At 48.2% G+C, this 19,349-nt stretch overlaps 1 protein-coding gene across 2 annotated transcripts in view; it reads right to left on the reverse strand.

Annotated features, from left to right (window-relative positions):
• The window catches only part of LOC147634763 (uncharacterized), a 239,842-nt gene that overhangs the window by 77,355 nt on the left and 143,138 nt on the right, over positions 1-19,349 (reverse strand). For both annotated transcript variants that reach the window (XM_086803941.1, XM_086803942.1), the window contains exons 24-25: positions 10,823-10,861; positions 10,648-10,715 (exon numbers count right to left, since the gene is read on the reverse strand). In XM_086803941.1, coding sequence (XP_086660067.1) covers positions 10,648-10,715; positions 10,823-10,861 — 107 coding nt within the window. The remainder of the gene's footprint in view (positions 1-10,647; positions 10,716-10,822; positions 10,862-19,349) is intronic.

A 19,349-nucleotide genomic window follows, 5' to 3' on the forward strand; every position in this document is an offset into this window, starting at 1 on the left:
CCATTGGCAGTGGGCACAAAAAAGGTGAGATGGCTCAAGGCTCAAGAGTCAAGCCTCAAGCTCCTGAAGTGCTAGCCTCGCGGGAGGCTTGGAAGTCGAAGTCGTCGATGCCATTTGAAGCCGCCTCCTCCCCCTCAGGCTGTAGCACCTCCTCTACCTCCTCAAGATGCTCCTGAGCTGCAGGATCCTGCTGTGCCATCTCCCATTCGGTGAAGGGATCCGCCTTCCCTGTTGCTGTCGCACATAGTATGCGCAAGTTAGCGCTCACAAAAACCAAATCACTTGCCCTTTGCACTTCAAGGCGGTTCCTCTTCTTACAGGCAATGTGACTGTAAACGCTCCAAAGTTGCTCCAAGCAACTAGAGCTCACAGCCTGGCTAAGGATGCAAATAGCCAAGCGCTGCAACTCCGGCCCATCTGATCCGTAATCCTCCCACCAAAGAGGAGACCCAATCTTGAGGCGGTCAAGCTGTGCATCTAAACATCCAAAAGATCCCTGCCGCGTCCTGTACTGAGATAGCTGGTCTCTGATGTTCCGCCTAATGGTAGGGTCGGACTCTAAGCGCTCCAAAATGATCCGCCATCCCCTGCTTACTTCCTTGTTGGCCTCTTGCTTTCTGCCCTGGAACTCTGGATCAACCACAAAGGCAGTCGCATAAAGAGGGGAGTAGTAGGAGTTCCACCTGGACTCACATAATGAGTGGATCTCCTCAAACTCGGCCCTGTCTGGCACAAGCTGCTCGAGTGACTCGATCATGCGATCCATGGCCTCATAGACCTTGCCGATACATGGTTCACGGCCGTCAATGACTCGTAGAAGGTGAACAATAGGCTTGACCAAGGCGTCGAGTGTCTTCACCTTCTCCCACCAAGCGGCATCGTCGGCGCGATCTCGGCACGTTCTCCCTATTGCCGATTTTGACTGCGGCATGGCAGAAAATTCATCACTAAGGAAAAGCCCTCTTAGGGCTCCGCCACATATAGACAAGCCGCCTAGCATGAGGAAGTTGTATGCAAACCTTGTCTCAGAATACTTGAGGAGGGAAAGAGTGCTCCTTTTAGAGAACTCATGTCGCAGCCTTTGGTGGTTGAGGACAAAGGATACAAGCTGGTTAGCCTCCTCAATAGTGGGTGCAATCCATGGCAAGGCACCTATGTCTTTGAGGAGGTTGTTGAGACAATGGGCCATGCAAAAAGAAACTGTGATGGATGGATACATTGACTCAATAATGGTCCCGGCTGTCCTATTTGACGCCTCTCCATCCGCCACCATGCTGACCACAAGCTCCGGCCCAATGACCTCGATCGTGGACGCCCATTCTGCGGCAAGCACATCCACGGCCTTCCCAGTTCCACTCGCATCATGTGACTCGATGAAGTACACTTTGCCCCTTGAGTAGGCCACCACTCCATGAATGGAGCACTTGCGCGTCACTCCATCCGTCTACAATGAGAGAGACTCCGTTAGTACGTTGCCTTTGTATCCGCCGCCGCGTGCTCAACGGCCAACTTCTCCCTATCAAGCAAAGTGGTGCGAATCTTTTCCGATGAAGGTGGCACATAAGAGGGGTCATATTCCCCGATCTTTGTGGCCATCTCACGGAAGTAAGGAGACCTATTTCAAGTAAGGAAAACCATGTAGCATGTAAGCTTTTTTTGGCAATATGACAAATGCTTTGAAGCATGAGACATTAAAAAAAAAAAGAGTGAAGAGAATTGAGTCTCGACTCTCACCGTGCCGCTTGAAACGCAATGTGGTCATGGTAGAAGAACCTAGCCACTGACCTATCCACCTCATCCTTCAATTTTGGGTTCCAATTCTCGTTAAGAGTGGATTGACAGCGGATGGGAATGGAGGCACCCGATGTGGCTGGAGTGCACTTGAATGGTTGAGAGCTTGAAGCAAGATTTGGGTTCCTCTCCACCTCCATTCGCGTCGGTTGCTCTCCTGCTCTCACCACATCATGAGGATCAACGGCAACATGTCGCCCTCTCTTTGCCGCCTCGGCCGCCTCATAAACCTTGAGCTTCTCAAGAAGCTCCGCTCGCTTCTCAGGAGTAATGCGTGCGCAAAATTGCACTTGATGACCGGCCTCGTGCAAAAAGTGAGCTCGCACTTTGTTGGCGCCGCCACTTCTCTTGTAGGAACAAAGCTTGCAATTCCATGCCCTTAAACCACCACCCACTCCACGACTAGTGTAGTGGACCTCATCCCACCATGACCATGTGTGCACCACCGGCCTCCTTCGTGAAGAGCCCGCAACGGAAGATGTGGCGGCGGCGCCTTCACCTTGAGATGCCACGAATGATGATAGTGTGAGAGAGAGGGAAGAAGCGTGCAATAGAGAGTTGCAAGTTGCCGCTTGACTCTTGAGGCTTGCAAGTCTCAAGAGGGATGGATCATGGAACTTGGAGAGAGAGAGAGAGAGAGAGAGAGAGAGAGAGAGAGAGAGAGAGATGGCTTGGAAGTTGGCACAATGTAGATAGTATAGAGAGAGAGAGAGGGCTAACTTGCCACTTGGGCCTTGAGGCTTGGACAATGGAACTTGGAACTTTGAGGCTTGAGCAATGAGGCTTGAAGCTTCAAACTTGAGTGTGGAGAAAAGTCCTAAAGTATGCCTTCTTTTATAGCTGGAAATTTGCCCGTTTCTGGCCGTTTTCTACCCGTTTCTGACCGTTGGAGGCGTCCCCTCACCGCGTCCCCTGCCCGTCCCACGTTTCGGGAACGCGTCCCCGGGACGACTTTCTGCGTCCCCAATCTGCACCGCGTCCCCTGCGCGTCCCCCCCGTCCCCACGTCCCCATGTGACTCTGGCTTCAGCGCCTTCAGGAGCAGCAGCCTGCATGTGAGTGGGCGGCGTCCCAGCTGAGCCAGGCACACCAGGAGGTTAGAGAGGCAGAGGAGCAGAGACATGAGTTTTACTATCCTCGCCAGGCCTCTCAGTGGACGCAGCTTGGGGATAAAGTGACTGAGAGTTTTTTCAGATTACCGGACCCCGCCATGCTCGAGCAAGAGTCCGTCAGCTTGGGAGGCCCGACGGGTCTGTACCTACTGAGCTCGGGGAGATCAGAGCCATTGCCACTGGGTTCTATAGAGACCTGCTTTCAGCGAAGCCAGCCACTGAGGCTCAGGATGCTTGCAGACAGACGGTGTGGGCCCAGGTGCAGAGGAGGGTCACAGATTGTATGCGTACAGTCCTTGGTGCGCCTCTTTCAGAGGTTGAGCTTGCTGAGGCCTTGAGGGTCCTGCCGCGCCATAGTTGCCCAGGGGAGGACGGGCTGACGCCTGCCTTTTTTATGCGCTATTGGGACCTTTTGGGGCCAGGCCTCCACCGGGGCTTTCAGTATGTTTTGGACCCTGGGGTGATGCCACAGAGCTTTTCAGAGGGCTTGATCTTTCTCATCCCCAAGGGGGAGGGAGTATCAGATGATATTCGGCATTGGAGACCTATTACGATCCTCAATACTGTCTACAAGGTCTTAGCAAAGGCCTTGAGTTTGAGGATCCAGCCCTTCTTGGGGGAGTTGATTCATGCTACCCAGACAGGATTCGTCAAGGAGCGTAGTATCCTTGACAACATTTTCACCTTCTGGGAGGCGACGGCCCGAGCTAGATTTCTTGGTGAGGACTTGGTCGTGATGCTTCTCAATTTTGAGAAGGCATACGTGTAGGCATATTCTCACTTATGGTAGTGCTATGTGTGAACAGGGCTTAACCAAGGACACTTTTTCCCATGTGGTTTTTCCCCTTGGACATCAAGTGTGAAAGGACACATAATATATTTTGTAGTTCTATATTATATGGATGTGGCACACATGTAAGGGTTGACTTGCATTTTGTGGATACCACACTTTTGGCTCTCTCTCTCTCTCTCTCTCTCTCTCTCTCTCTCTCTCTCATTTCTGTGTGTGAGCTTCTCTACCCTGCACCTAACCCTAATGTGCAGGTTTGTGTGTGTGAGTGTGTGAGTCCAACACCCAACATTTGGTATCAGAGCTGGGAGCTGGCCTTGGAAAACTGCTGCTGAAAAAATTTCTGCGAAATTCCGTCCGCAGCGTGCAAAATTCCGTCGCCTGCGTTTTTCCGTCCGTCGGATTCCGTCGACACTGTGTTTCCGTCCATCGGAGCTCAGCCGTCCGGCCGCCAGAGACGGGCGGCACTAGTGGGGAGCCCACCACCTCCGCCCAGCCTCGCGGCGGCGCTTCCTCTGCAGCCGGCGACCCAGCACCGGCGCCGCCCAGTTCCGTCAACGTCCACGTGCTCCCCGCCCCGCCGTTCCGTCCAGGCTCCCGCCTGCCGCCGTCCGTCACGGTCCTGCTCCGGCGCCGCTGTCCGTCCGTCTACGACACTCAGGCCCCCGTCGCTGTTCCGTCCACGCCGCGTCCGTCCGTCTACGCAGTGTTCGCCCTATACTCCACTGCTCGCCCGACGCTAGTCCAAGGCCACCGTCTATGCTCCGTCTCGACTGGCGCCCGCACTGGTCCCAGCCCGCCGGCACACCCTGCCCGACTCCTACGCGTCCGTCTGCTGTTCGCCGCCAGCGACCTCACCACCCAACACCTGCCGCCAGCAACTCGTCGCCTCTCGCTCGCCCGTTACAGGCCATTCGCGCTAGCTCACGACTCCAGCGCGCCTAGCAGACGACAACGCTTACCACCTCGCTAGCCCACGACTCCACCTACCTCTTCGCTAGCGATTCCAGCGCTGGCCTCTCTCTTGTTCGACTCCAATGCCCAAAGCCCGCCTCTGCTGGTCCGACACCGCCCAGAGCACACCTCCGCCAGCTGCCACGTGCATAGGTGAAGAATCACCTGCAGCTCAGTGTGCTCTCCACCTGCATCGACTCCCTCCAACGCCGTCACCTGCAACGACTCCCTTCAACAAGGTCTCTTCCCGGCTGCCCAGGTACCTTTGTTTCAGCAAACAGAAAAATAAACATTTGGTTTGCAGGCAGATTTTGCCAGGAAGATTTGTAAGCTTGCAGGTGGTAGAGGATTAAGGCAAATTTGGGGGTTTTTGAAATTGAGGTCAAAATCAGCAAATTGAACCTATCTTATTTGCAAAAATTTGGGGGTTTTCAAAATTGAGGTCAAAATTGGCAAATTGGAGCTCTTACATTTGCAGAAATTTGGGGCTTTTGTGAAAATTGGCCAATTAGATGCACATTGAAGCGATTGGAGTGCATAAAAATTGGGGATTTTCTGATTGGAGCATGTAATTGGGCATTACAGCTACGATTTGTCGCGTATGTATACACATTGAGTGTAATTGGACAATTTGGTGCAGGTTTACACTTGCTTTGGTTTGCAGGCATACATTTGCACAGGACATTTGGTTGCCTGGCAGTGCACATTGGTGCTTGGTTTGCTTGCAGCTATACTTTGTTGACATGGCACAGAATGCTACGGATGTATTTGGTGTGCTCACCCAGGAGGACAAGCTGGATGGATCTAACTACTCCCTCTGGAGTTTTATGATCCGTAATTTGCTGGTAGCCAAAGGGCTTTGGGGCATCGTGTGTGGTGATGACACACGACCACATACCATTCAACCAGCCACGCCTCAAAGGGGAGGTGCTCAAAGAGCTCCTGATGTAGATCCTGCTCCCACACAAGAGCAGAAGAGATGGGACTCTAGAGATGCACAGGCCATGTCATTGATAGCCCTTTCAGTGAAAAGGACTATTATTCCGCACATTCGTTCATGCAAGACATCGAAGCTTGCATGGGACACATTGCAAGCAATGTATCAGGTACGCAACGAGGCAAGAGTTGCCTACTTGAAGAGGCAATTGGATCTTCTTTCTATGGATGAGGGTGACTCCATGGCAGATCATCTCACCAAAGTGAAAGATTTGCACGAACAATTGCTCAACATTGATGAGGTTATCCCAGACAGACAGATGGTCACCAACACTCTTCATTCTTTACCGCCTTCCTACTTGGGCTTTCACCTCTCTCTTCAACCTCTCGATGAGAGGAGGTGGTGATCCCGTCACTTTTGAAGAGCTCGTGGGTTTACTCTTGCAGGAAGAGCAAACAAGAGCAAACATATCGAGCAACCGTGGTGGAGAAAAGGCATTTACAGCCAAGGATAAGGGTAAAGCAAAGAGCTTTAAGCATGGGGGACAACAGTCTAGTAAGGCTGGTCATGGACAGCCCTCTTCTAGTGGTGAAAAGTCTGACAAAGGGGATGCAAACAAGCCCAAAAAGAAGGGCAAATGTCACTACTGCCATAAGCCTGGACACTACATCAGTGAATGTAGGAAGCGGATTGCAAAAGAGAAAAAGAAAGAAGCAGGCAATGCAGTAGCAGACTCTTCGGATGACAAAGCAAAGCAATCAGCTAATGTAATCCAGGAAGAGTACACTTTTTTGGTCACATGCACTAGTGACACACCAAGTGCTTCGGACACTGATATGTCTTACATTGCATCTGACAGACAGAATGCATCATGGTATTTTGATAGTGGTGCTTCGAGCCACATCACTTCATGCAAAGATGTATTTCAGCACTTGGTTTATGCTTCAAATGGCCGCACTGTATCATGTGCAGATCATACCACATATCCAGTAAAGGGAATTGGTAATGTCATACTTATTGCAGCCAATGGTGCCAATATATGTATGAGAAATGTATTGTATGTTCCAGGAATAAAGAAAAATCTGCTCTCCGTCTCAGCCATAAACGACCAAGGTTTAAAGGTTGAATTTGAAGATGGGAAGTGTTTGGTAAAAGACCCATCAAAGGGTTATGAAATAGTCACTTCTCGAACACGATACAAAGGCTTGTATAGGACAGCTATGACAAGCGCGCTTATGATGCAAATACAGTGGCTGCCCACACTCCTGCTATGCATGATGCAGAGCTATGGCATGCTCGTTTTGGGCATGTAAATTTTCAGAGTTTGATGCTTTTGCAGAAGCATCATATGGTTGATAATATGCCGCCTCTTGAGTCTCCACCAAGACATGTATGTGAGGGGTGTATTTTGGGAAAGATGCATCGGAAACCATTCCCCAAAGATGGAGCTGTTAGAGCTGAAAAAACGTCTACTAGAGACCGAACTCGACCTAAGAGACAAATCAATTTACAACTATCAATGTCTTCTGGATGTCCAGAAAAAAAAGGACAAAATGAACATGAAATAAACTATGAAAGTACTGAGCTAGTGGGGGGGGGGGGGTGTGTGATGGATGGAGCACTACCGCTAGAGGCTCAGTATGCAACCTAAATGCGCAGGGTATACAAGAATGCAATGCTAATCTGTCTAGCTCCAACCAGTACCATAATGGGGGTGTAATATGTGATACATAGGCGATGGTGAGGCAAAAACTCCGAGCATGATCTCCGGGTGTGAGTGTAAGTGAGCTAGCCGCTCTTGGATATGGTGCTCAAGTTGAGCCCGTATCTATGTGATCTCCCTCTGGTGTAGTCTGGGAGTCTGGTAGCCTGGTACTTTCGTTCTCCGTCTGGCTCGGAGGTCTGCAACGCGCTGAAGTGTAACCCCCCTCCTGTGTCAGGATAGGCACTGGGATAGATCTCTGGAAGAAATCAGTGAGCTGGAGCTGTCGCCTACCTCTCCCTGTGGTATGAGTCCGTAGTAGTGTCTCTCTGTGGCGCTCTCTCTCTAGCAAGGACTGGCCAAATCTGCGCTCGTCTGCGGACTCCATGATCTGGCGAAGTGAGGGATGTCCACTAAAGATGGTGGTGTATCTCTCTCTAATGACACTATATGCTCTGCATCTGCATACATAATGAACCTCTCAGCGTTTCTCCCTGAAGGAGGCAGCAGCAACTAGATTAGCTCGAGGGCATGCAGCCTTCGAGACACTTGAGAGGCAGTGTGCACACATACAGTTTCAGGAGCCACGCAGAGGGCACTTTGGGGTATTATGGCACTTTATGAGACAGTAGTTGGGTAGGTGCGGACTTCAGAGGGTCTCTCCCAGCCAGTACACTCCACTATAGGGGTGAAACAAGGCTGCCCGCTCTCTCCGACTCTATTTGGACTATACATTGATGAGATGTCTGATTATATTGGGACACGAGGGGACAGAGGAGCCCAGTTGGCTGACACTTGGATACCTCTGCTCTTATGCTGATGATATTGTGCTTATAGCAGACTCACCAGAGGGTATGCAGAGGCACTTGGATACTTTACATGCTTATGCACAGGACAGTGGGCTCTCAGTTAACCTCGGTAAGACCAAGGTTATGGTGTTTAACACTACAGCTCAGTGGGTCTGGAGATCAGCGCCTATTTTCACATATGGGCAGGAGACAGTGGAGTATGTTGACTCATACACATATCTTGGAGTGGTGTTTACTGGGCCCACATTTTCCATGAGGGGGGGCAGCAGAGGCCGGATTGACGAGAGGATATGCAGCACTAGGAGGTCTAGAGAAGATGTGCTCACAGGTACAGTTTCAGAAGCCACGCTTTAAGCTGTGGCTTTTTGACAGGCTGGTCACATCGGCTATGCTATATGGAGTACAAATCTGGGGGCCTAACCTAGATTGTCACAGTCGATTAGGACGCACATACGATGGATGGAGATCAATGGAGAGACCACTTGTGTCCATGATCTCCAGGATGATTCGGGCTAAGGCCTCGGTACCCCATGAGATTATCCGAGCTGAGATGGGAGCACCACCGATCGTAGTCGAGGCTCTTGCCAGATCAGTGTCCTCCATTCATAGCACCTGGGAGGTTCCCCGACACCGGTATGTACGACTTGCATTAGAGTCCTCTCATCAGCTAGCCATGGAGGGAGACACTTCATGTCGGTATGCGCAGATAGCATCCTGGTTTGAGCTCCACGGGTTCAGCTTAGACAGACTTCCACCCTTCCAGTACTCTCTAGAGGCACCCTCTCTCACGCACATCTCTTCCTCGAAGGCAAACACAACCATTCCACAAGACCTAGACCTTCCACCCACCAACTTCTAGGATTGGCTTTAACAATTCAATACGACACCACCTGCATTTCATAATAGTAGGGTCCCAAAGAAAACCCTTCCATGGAAATGTGTTCCTATGGAGAAAGAAACTTAAAATCCTTTTTTTTTCTCTCGTGTATTTAAGATTTTTTTCAACATCATTTCATTTCTAGATTATTGCTTCAAATAGATAGTTCCATTCAAATAAAACCTCCCTCCCTACGCATATAAGGCTTACTTTTTCTAGGTAAAAGACTAGTCAACGCGATTTAGCTAATTTCAATTTGGTTTAAAACTTCAACTCGTGTAAATGTTTCACTCTTTGTTGCTTTGTACACCTTGTTTTCTCAACAAATATAAGGAACACTACACGTGTCACTTACACTCACACCCGGAGATCATGCTCGGAGGTATTTTTGCCTCGCCATCGCCTATGTATCACATATTACACCCCCATTATGGTACTGGTTGGAGCTAGACAGATCTGCATTGCATTCTTGTATACCCTACGCATATAGGTTGCATATTGAGCCTCTAGCAGTAGTGCTCCATCCATCACACCCCCCCACTAGCTCAATACTTTCATACTTTTTTCATGTTCATTTTGTCCTTTTTTTTCTGGACATCCAGAAGACATTGATTTGTCTCATAGGTCAAGTTCGGCCTCTAGTAGACGTTAATACAGCTTTCTTTCTTTCTTTCACACACACACACACACAGAGGGTTGTACAGAGAAGAGGAGCGATAAACAGTAGCTAAGCAGAGGGTAAAACAGGAAGCAAAAGCAAGCAAAACAGCGAAGACGTGAAGGTGTAGGAAGACTCAATAGAAGAGAGATGGGACATGTCATAAACTCCAACAGAATCAGTGAACTCCTGTGCATGTACAGCAGAGACACAAAGTCGGACTCACGTGTCAAAAATGAAGCCAGCGCACAGAAGAGAAGACAGCACTGCACAGAGGCGAATTCAACGCTGCACAGAGGCGAAGTCGGCGTCAGACCACACACACACACACACACACACACACACACACATATATATATATATGTATGTATGTATATAAATAGATAGATTTTTCAAAACCTACAGTTATTTTGGTGAGGACAAAACCTTTGAAAAAAAAACCTTCAAATCCTGAAAACGTTTTATAACTATGGGCCGGATGCAATCATTAACATGGATGCGGTCTACGTGGGCATAAAGACATCCTCCATCTCTCCGTTTGTTAGACCAAGTGTAAAGAAGGAAGTCAATGGCTGTCTCGATTTCCGCGGCAAGCAACTAGGCATGTGGGATACTTTAAGACAAGATGAACAACAACGACCTTTTCGCATGTATGTGTTCTATGAGATCTAGAGTGGTTTTGGCCATGTATCGCATTCGATTCAATGCCCTGCATGTATCACACGTCATTCATAGCATGTTCAAGGCCACCCACTGGAATGGAGAAATATGTGGTTCAGGTATGCATCCACCAACCATCAGGTATAAAAGAACCAAGTTGGCCTTTCACTCTGCAAATTAGACCTCCCCCAGCCTCCCTCCTTTGCCCCCACCCCCCTTTCCCTCTGTCCTTTCCCCTTCACACTTCAGAGTATCACAAGTCCACTGACAGCCATGGGAAAGCCATGGCATTTGGAGAGAAACTAAAGAGTATCCCATCTCCTACTGTAATTCAAATAAAAGCACTGAAAACACTTACTCCAAGGCCAGTCCATAGTGAGAGAGACCGGAAGGTTCAAAAACTTCTCCAGCTGCAACATACTCAGCCTGCCAAATTCAAGATTTAATGATAAGCTGCATAAAGTAGGCTGAAAACTACAAGCCATAGCGGATAACTAGTCTCCAAGTAGATAAGCCGTAACTTATGTTGGTACCTCAGACATTGCCCTTGTTGCCAAAGCTTTCAATGCAATCTAAAAACCACAATACACCAACCATCAGAGCGGTAAAAGGCTCTGAAAAAGCCAAAGCAAGTGATATAATTATAACACGCAACAAAATATTATTTGTTAGCCTCTCTATAAACAAAAGTCATATTTGAGGGCTTCAAGTTGTAAGGAGACATACTAAATTATCATGGGCATAACCACGTCCAAGGTCAAACTCAAAGTAGATGAAAGATAATCAAAGGAGAGAACTCTTTCAATGACAAGGGTCTCAAACATCCAATCAAGAATATCAAATATCCTCCCGACAATGATTGATGAGTTGTTCTCCACATTTTCGCACAAGACCCTTTTGTAGGACAAACAGCCCTGTCCTTGTGACATACACGCTATACAACGCTAGGCCATGCACAACCTAGACCTTGGGGGTACTACTACGAACAGACAACATCAAGAGCATCGAAGTGAACTGCTGGGGGAATCACTTCTTGATTCAAATAGGAAAAGGAAGAAAGAAAAGATATATTAACGTCTACGGAAGGCCAGATTGACCTATAAGACAAATCTGTATACAACAAGTCCATGTCCTGAGTAACATGGAAAGAAAAACTGAAATGAAAAGCTAATCCCAGTCATATGCAGATCACTATGCAGTCACTGTCTAGCATGCTATAGATGTGCAATCATGATAAGTGGTATACTACTAATTCCACCCAGTGGAGATGGTGGGGTGTAGTGTATACATCATACATGGGGCATGGGGCGAGGACAACACTCACATCTGTTGTGCCCTGGTGTAGCCTCTCGACTCTCTCCTCCATAGCTTTGTTGTATCGTGCTTGGATCTAGGCAGACTGGGCTTGATGGTGTAGTGGTGGTCTGTGTCCAGGTAGTCATGGTCTCCTAGCAGCTCTGATCTTCGAGGCGCTCTGTAGTGAGCTCTCATCGGGAGGTAGATGATACAAGGGGAGAGGAATGTGGCTCGCTGATAGGCCCGAAGAAGCTGGTTATCTGTGGCCAGGATCTCTCGCTCTGCACTTGTAGAAGCCTCTCTCTATGTCGGTGTAGCTCAAGGAGGAAAAGGCCTAGGCCTCTCTAATCAAGATATTCCATCATCCGGCTAAGTGGGCCAAAACCCTCTCTGAACAAGCAGTGGTGTCTCCCTCTGATCTCATAATATACAGGGCATGTGCATATGTACTGCTCCTCTGACTCTACCTCTCTGTGGCATAATCTGCATACTCTGTCCTCTCTAGGGGTCTCTGCTGCTCTCCCTGCATCAATCTCCAGAGTGTGAGAGGAAACTCTCATCTGACCAATAGTCACACTCATAGAATGGGACGTGTATATCCATGTAGCCTGGGCATGTAGCAAATCCATCCTCTGTGAATCTAAGGAAATGATCTCTGTAGTTCTGCATCTTGGTGGGAAGGGGACCCATGTCGAGCCCATGTGATAAGAACCACTCATCTACTACAGTATACCATGATGGGTGATGGCCCTCTATGGCAATACTCTGTGAGGATTCCATGGCTAAGCGGGGTAGTCTCTCTAGACCCATAGCTCTGATGCGTCTGATGTAGGCTATGGTCTGTAATAGAGCCTCTACCATCATGGGGGGCACCGCAAGCTCTGCTTTGACGATCTCATGTGGTACTGATGGTTTGTTGCGAATCATCCTGGAGATCATGAGGATCTGCATTCTCTCCATCTGACGCCAATTATATGTGGAGAGGTTAGGGGCCCATACCGGTGCTGCATACATCATAGCTGGGGTGACTAAGGTGTCAAATAGCCATCCTTTGGTGTGAGGCTCCTGGAAGTGAGTCTGATGACGTTCTCGCTCCATCAATGCAAGGGCAGCATGACCTCGGGTGAGCCTGTCCTGTCATGCCTATCTCATGGAGAAACGGCTCCCATTACTAGTGAAGATAATACCCAAGTATACATACGATTTTGTCACCTCCACCTGACTACCTCTATATGTGATCATTGTATCTTTCATAACCCGTCTCGAAGTGCGAAAGATCATGACCTTGGTTTTCAAAATGGTTCACTGAAAGGCATCTGTGTGTACAAAAATCATCTAAGGCATCCATGTGGCGCTGCAGTCCCTCCTGCGAGTCAGTTATCAGAATGATGTCATCCGCATAGAGTAGTAAAGTGACCAAAACCCCTGAGAGTAATGCACCACTCCCTCCTCTTTCTATGAAGTCTGTGACCTCATCTATGTGCAGGCCAAAGCGTGTCGGGGAGAGTGGGCAGCCCTGCTTCACCCCTTTTGTCCAAGAGGGCACCTCCAGTGTCCCCCCCCCCCCCAAAATCAGATTCTCATCAGAGGGGTGGGCGGATACCAACCCACAGGCACCAGAGCACCAAGCCCCAGCCTTAAAGGATCCTCGTGCAAGAGAGTGGCAGACTGCTGGCCCAAGGTGCAACCACCGTCGGACCTCCAGAGCAAAGCAGTGCTGCCATGCGCCCCAGTCTGACAGCACGCCACAGGAGAATACGGTTTTGTCAAAGAACCGTTACGAGCACTTATCTCAGCAGCCCACCCGACCGTGATGCCCCCCCTGGATAACATCTTCACTTTCTGGGAGAGGCAACCGCTTCGGCCAGGTTGAGGCACAGAATCTTATTGTTCTCTTCCTAGATTTTGAGAAAGCCTATCCCAAAGTGGACTAGGGCTTTCTCAAGGGGATGATGTGCCGGATGGGGTTACCTGAAAAGTGGGCCCAAGGTGTTTCTGGACTCTACTCGGCTCCACACATCCACGTTCTCATTTAGAGAGTCAGAGGCAACTTTCTCGCTCGATACAACAAGGTTGTCCACTGGCGTCTTATCTATTTTTGTTTGTTGCCAAGGCCATGAGTAGTTTGCCAAATGGGGTTCCCTAAGGAGTGGGTCCAAGGTGTTTCTGGACTCTACTCAGCTTCACAAATCCACGTTCTCATTTAGGGAGCCAGAGGCGACAAATTTCCACTTTCTCGCTCAATACGGCAAGGTTGTTCACTAGCAGCTTATCTATTTTTGTTTGTCGACTCTCGCTTCCCCATGTGGAACCGAGTTTGTACTTAACCATTACGTTTGTTTTTCTTGGTGACTAATAGAAGGATCTCTTTCCCAGGGGGAGAAAAAAAATAGGGTGCCAAGAGACTCTGGGGTTCGATGAGAAAAATGATCCCTTGATCCCACTCCCTCATGAAAACATTGCGCTTGGCCAAGTTTTGAAGACCAACAACAACCACTCCCCCCCCCCCCCTCCTCCGTGCGGGCCTTTCCTTCCCTTTAAACTTATCTTTAAGCACCAGATATGCAATCATCCCCCATGTTCAACATGAATCAAAAACATACCTAAGCTTTTAACGGATACTTGTTATGGTGCTGCGGCATAGGCAAGAAAGCTTGGCAAGAATTGGTTGGATTAAAGTTCCCTTAGAAGATGTGGGTGAAATGGCTAGACTAGTGTTGTCAAACCTTTTTTACTTGAAGTACAATAGAGTCTATTTTTCAAAGTATTTTGAATATTCTACTTTCAAGATTTTTATTCCAAGGTAATTTTGACGTGTTTTAAAGAGATAACTTCTAGAATTTTAAACTTTTCAATCATAAAAAGGTTGAATCTGCTCATGAAAAGCATTTTAGTTATAGAAAATGGTTGTTTCCAGTTACTATGATTTTACTTGTGCCTCATGTTCACTTTTCAAGAATATCAAGTCACATATGCACGGGCTCGAAAAAATATATAGGCTGAAACATGATAACAACTCCTCCACAATAATAAAGGTAATGTTTGCCTTGTGTGGGCTTGAGAAATGGGTTGAAATGAAAAACTAAAAAGTTGGTTTGGGCTAAGGTTTCATTGTTGTGTTTTTTGAAAGCTGGCTCAAAGAAAAATAAAGTGTAGATAGTAATCATTAAAAATACTTTTGACAAAATCAAACCACAGTATAGAGACCAAAGCATGTGCAACAAGGAGGTTAAAGTTCGAAGAATGTATAATGTGGTAGAAAAAAAAAGGGGTAAATTAAATTTGGTAGAGGATTAGCATTCAAAAACAGAAGCAATAAGAAATCAAAGAACTATTCCTAAGGAATCAAAATTCATTGCATAATCAAATCACCAAATCGAACAATTGAAACACAAATTTTATCAATGATGAGAGCACCTCTTTCTATTGCTTCATCAATAATGGCAACTACTTAGGTTGGTTGAAGTACATGTACCTCTTCACGATTGATTACATTAATGGTCCGTTTAGTGTAGTCTTAAAATTATTTATCAAGTAGATAATCCGTTTTGCCCTTTAGAGAGGCTTTTAGGGTAAATTATACATCTATCTTTACCTATTGAGAAATTACCTATTGAGAATCAAGTAGAGACATTACATTTGATTGCAAGGCTCTTGACGGAATACTATCCAATGAAACATGTAAGAATTATGCTCAACATAGTTTGATCTTTGACTATGCAAAGCATTGCAGAAATGTTAGAATTATGCTCAAAATAGCTTGATCTTTGACTATGCTTTGCATAGCAAAAATGTAAGAGAGCATTATCTCCTTCAAGCCTCCTTATTGATTAGTTTACTTTCTTTTATGCCCATTAGTTCTGTACAATTTCAAACTTGAAGCTCATTAAGCCTTTGATGAGGATACCCACCACTTGATTATAGTTTAGTAATAAATGAGCTCAACTTCCTTCCTTTGAACTTCCTTTTGCACGAAATGAATGTGTATCATTTTGTTTCTTCGTTGGAAGAAATAGTGGGTTCTACGAAAGCTGATTACAACTTTGATTGTCACAATATATTCACGTGGTCCATTTTGAGACACTAACAATTCATCAAGCAATATTTTTAACCATGTACTCTTACAAGTGGCATTCTTTGATAGAAAAGAGTTGGATCTCCCCTATGTAGCAACTGTAGCAACACTGCACCCCCACCCCACCCCCCAAACACCCCAAAAGAAAAAGCCAAAACATGTGTGCCCCATCCCCGGGATAGGCAACAAGATGAGCCGTTAGCCAAGGGGAGTTGAAGTGCCATTTGAGAAAATGAGGTGTAAGTGTTATGAGATTGGCCATTCGAAAAAAGGTTGTCTACGATCATGGGTGGTTCGAGTGCCAACACAGTTGTGCATAGCCCCATAGTTCCTATAGGTCTTGGTAGTAATAGTGTAGTCGTTGAGGAGTTAGTTGAAGCCAAAGAAGAGGGGGATCTATTAAATTTTCAGGGGATTTTTGTGTAGGTCGTCTTTAGCCATCACAGACATGTTAAGGGAGAAAGAACAACACTATTGTAGTGGGTGCGGACATAACTTTGCGAATCTCGTTCTTCCATTAGTTTGATCCGTTGATCAACTAGTGCCACGAGAAAGTGACCATATGGAAAGAAGTGCCTAACCTAGTGTTGACAAGATGTGACTTGGGTGTGCGCAAGCTCCTAAGCGCTCTCTCTCTCTCTCTCTCTCTCTCTCTCTCTCTCTCTCTCTCTCTCTCTCTCTCTCTCTTAACTCCTCTACCCACCCCCCTCTCTGTGCAATCCTCTGCCCCTTTTCGCTTTTCTGCCCCCCTATCCGCTCTTTTGACCACCATCCCCCCTCTCTACTACCAACCCCCCCCTCTCCCCCTCCTCTGCGCTGCTCAATGCCTCCCCCTCCCCCCCTCGTCATTCATTTTTGGATGACCCCCTCTCTTGCCTCCCCCCTTTTTTCTCAAAGTCGCCCCCCTTTTTTCTTTCCGTCCTCTTCGTTTCCCCGCCCCTCTCCTCTCTCCCCTCCCATGCAGGTGGTGCTTCCTGGCTTCTGGGGTTTTAAACTTTATTCAGCAAGCTTCCGCCTATTTTGGTCTTCACCCTCAGAAGGACTCCATGGCAGCCGCTCCATCATCCCCAACCGAAGCTGCCGTTGCTAGCATTTCCTTCTCCGAAGCAGATCTTCAATTTCTAGCCACGACTGTTGCCTCACTTCAGGCCTCAACCCTAGTCTGCAAAATTGTTCGTGGCCGCCTTGCGCGCGGATAGCTCAGGGATCTTTTCCAAGCTAGCCTCATTGGCAAACCTACAGAGATCACACCGATATTTACCCTCTAGGGCGCTGATACTACCAGGTGGAGTTCAACTCGTCATTGGCGTTAAACCAAGTCATGCAGCTGAGTTCCCTTGCACTCTGTACGGCGCAAGCCTTCTTTGCACAGTGGCAGTATGGCTTCAATCCAACGTCTGACCTAGTGGTTGATGTTTAGGGCCTCCCAGTAACAGTTTTCTTCCCAGGCCTTAGGAAGGAGTACCTTTCTCTTCTCCTGGTGATTGGTTACGAGGCGAGCTTTAGAGGGCCATAGTGGGGGACCCATAGACGTTCTCTTCCTCCAAGAGCATCATCTCTCAGAGGGGCGCACCCACAAATGCGGGAAGATTCTTCCAGGCACGAGTCACTTTCTCGTCCCCATCCTTCGGCCCCTCTGCCATGCAAAGAGGCGTGTGTATATCTGTTGGTGAGCAACTGCTGCCAGCAGTGACTGGCTCAGAGGTCAGTCTCTCAAGGAGTGCACAGTGGATTACCATTACTATTGGAGAGGATAGTAATGGCTTCCTCAACGTTTATGCTCCGAACGCTTTCATGTGTAAAGCCCTCTTTTGGAGCTCAGTCCAGCAAGCCCTCCCTCAGGCTAACTTTTGGTGCTTGGGTGATGACTAACATAATAGAGGCAGCAGAGGACAGACTTGGAGGTGGCATGGCCATAGCTTCAGGAGCAGAGTACTCAGCCTGGCAAGAGATGATTCTTGGAGTCAGGGGACAGGACCCTTGGCATCTTCTAGAGTTCAGCTATAGCCCTGGGAACCTTTGCTTCTCGAGATCAAATAGGAACACCAACCCCAACCTCTCTAGACAAGACACATTTTATGTTGATGAGTGGCCTTGTAGCCGAGGGGGTATGATTGGTATTGTGACAGGTACTTCCTTTTCTAATCGCGCCCCCGTTATTCTATCATTAGAGGACCGTTGGAAGCACGACATGCATGTGAGCTCGAGGACTCTGGACAGCCTCATTCAAGACCCTGAGAAATGCAGCAAGATAGAGTAGATATGGGTGGGATTCGATTTTCTTTCAGGCTCTGCTGCGTTCACATTAGATGAGGGCTTAGGGGAGATCAGTAGTTTCTTGCAAGAGGCAGCCCAGAGCCGATTAGAGGGTTTCTGGGAGCAAGAGAGGAGTCTGACAAGGAGTCTTTCCTCCTTACAACGGCTTCAAGAGAGGTCCCCAAATAGCCAATGGATCGAGAGTCACCTTGCCAGTACACGTATCATGCCAAGGCCTCTTTCTGGACTCAAGCAGGCGACGAGAGTCATAGAAGATTTCTTTGAGATAGCTCGGCCTCATAGGAGGAGAGACAGTATTCACAGGTTGCGTGGCCAGGATGGAGCTACTATTTCAAACCCCCCCCCTAGGTGAGAGCCATCGCCACGGACTTTCTTCGATCCCTCCTCACTGGTGCCCCAGCATCTCCACAAGTGGTGGACGCACACGAGAGGGTCTGGCGGCATACGAGGGAGGTGGTTCCCCTTTCTCTTCGGTCATTTTTATTGACACCGTTTGCTGCTAAGGAGTTCGCGGAGGCATTGATGGCACTTCCCAGGGACAAATGCCGGGGGCGGACAGACTTCTAGTCTCCTCCTTTCTTCGCCATTGGGACCTCATGGAAGGTAACCTTCAAGCTACCTTCAATGAGATTATGATCACATGTGCCATGCCCGAGAGGCTCTCAGAGAGCTTCATTCACTTGATTCCCAAGGAGGGTGGTGACAAATTGGAGATCCAACAGTGGAGACCCATCACTCTTCTAGGGACAGCCTATAAGATCTTGGCCAAGGCCATCAACAGGAGATTTCAGCCTTCTCTCCCAGACTTGATCCACGACACTTAGACCAGCTTTGTTTAGGATCGACATCATTACCTTCTAGGAGGTGACAGCTTCGGCCACGATGCGACAACAAGACCTCATTGTGCTACTCCTAGACTTTGAGAAAACTTATAATAGGGTGGATTGGAGCTTTCTGGAGGGCACTATGAGCCAGATAGGATTTCCCATGGAGTGGATTCGTGGAGTCTCAGGGCTTTACTCAGCCTCACACAACCACGTTCTCATTCAGGGAGTGAGTGGAGACTGATTCCCCCTCTCCCGCTCGGTTAGACAGGGTTGTCCTTTGGCACCTTGCCTCTTTCTATTCGTCGTCGAGGGCCATGAGTAGTTTTCTCTCCGCCCAAGAGACCGGGCTTCAGGGATTGCGTCTTCCCCTCCGCACACAGGAGGAGCTGCTCGACTCAATGTTTGCAGATAACACAGCAACTTTCCTTGCAGGAGATGTGGGGAATCTAAGGAGAATTGCGGAGGCGATCGCGATTTTCCGCCGCACATCAAGAACACAGAACAATTGGCACAAGTTGTGTGGTTTTCGGGTAGGCTCAGCACCCGGCTTGGCGACCAGTTTTGAGGATTTCCAGTGGATCTCGA

The sequence above is a fragment of the Cibotium barometz genome, chromosome 10 (genome assembly GCF_041138505.1).
Source record: "Cibotium barometz isolate CiBa-2024 chromosome 10, ASM4113850v1, whole genome shotgun sequence".
In the NCBI taxonomy this organism is placed as follows: Eukaryota; Viridiplantae; Streptophyta; class Polypodiopsida; order Cyatheales; family Cibotiaceae; genus Cibotium; species Cibotium barometz.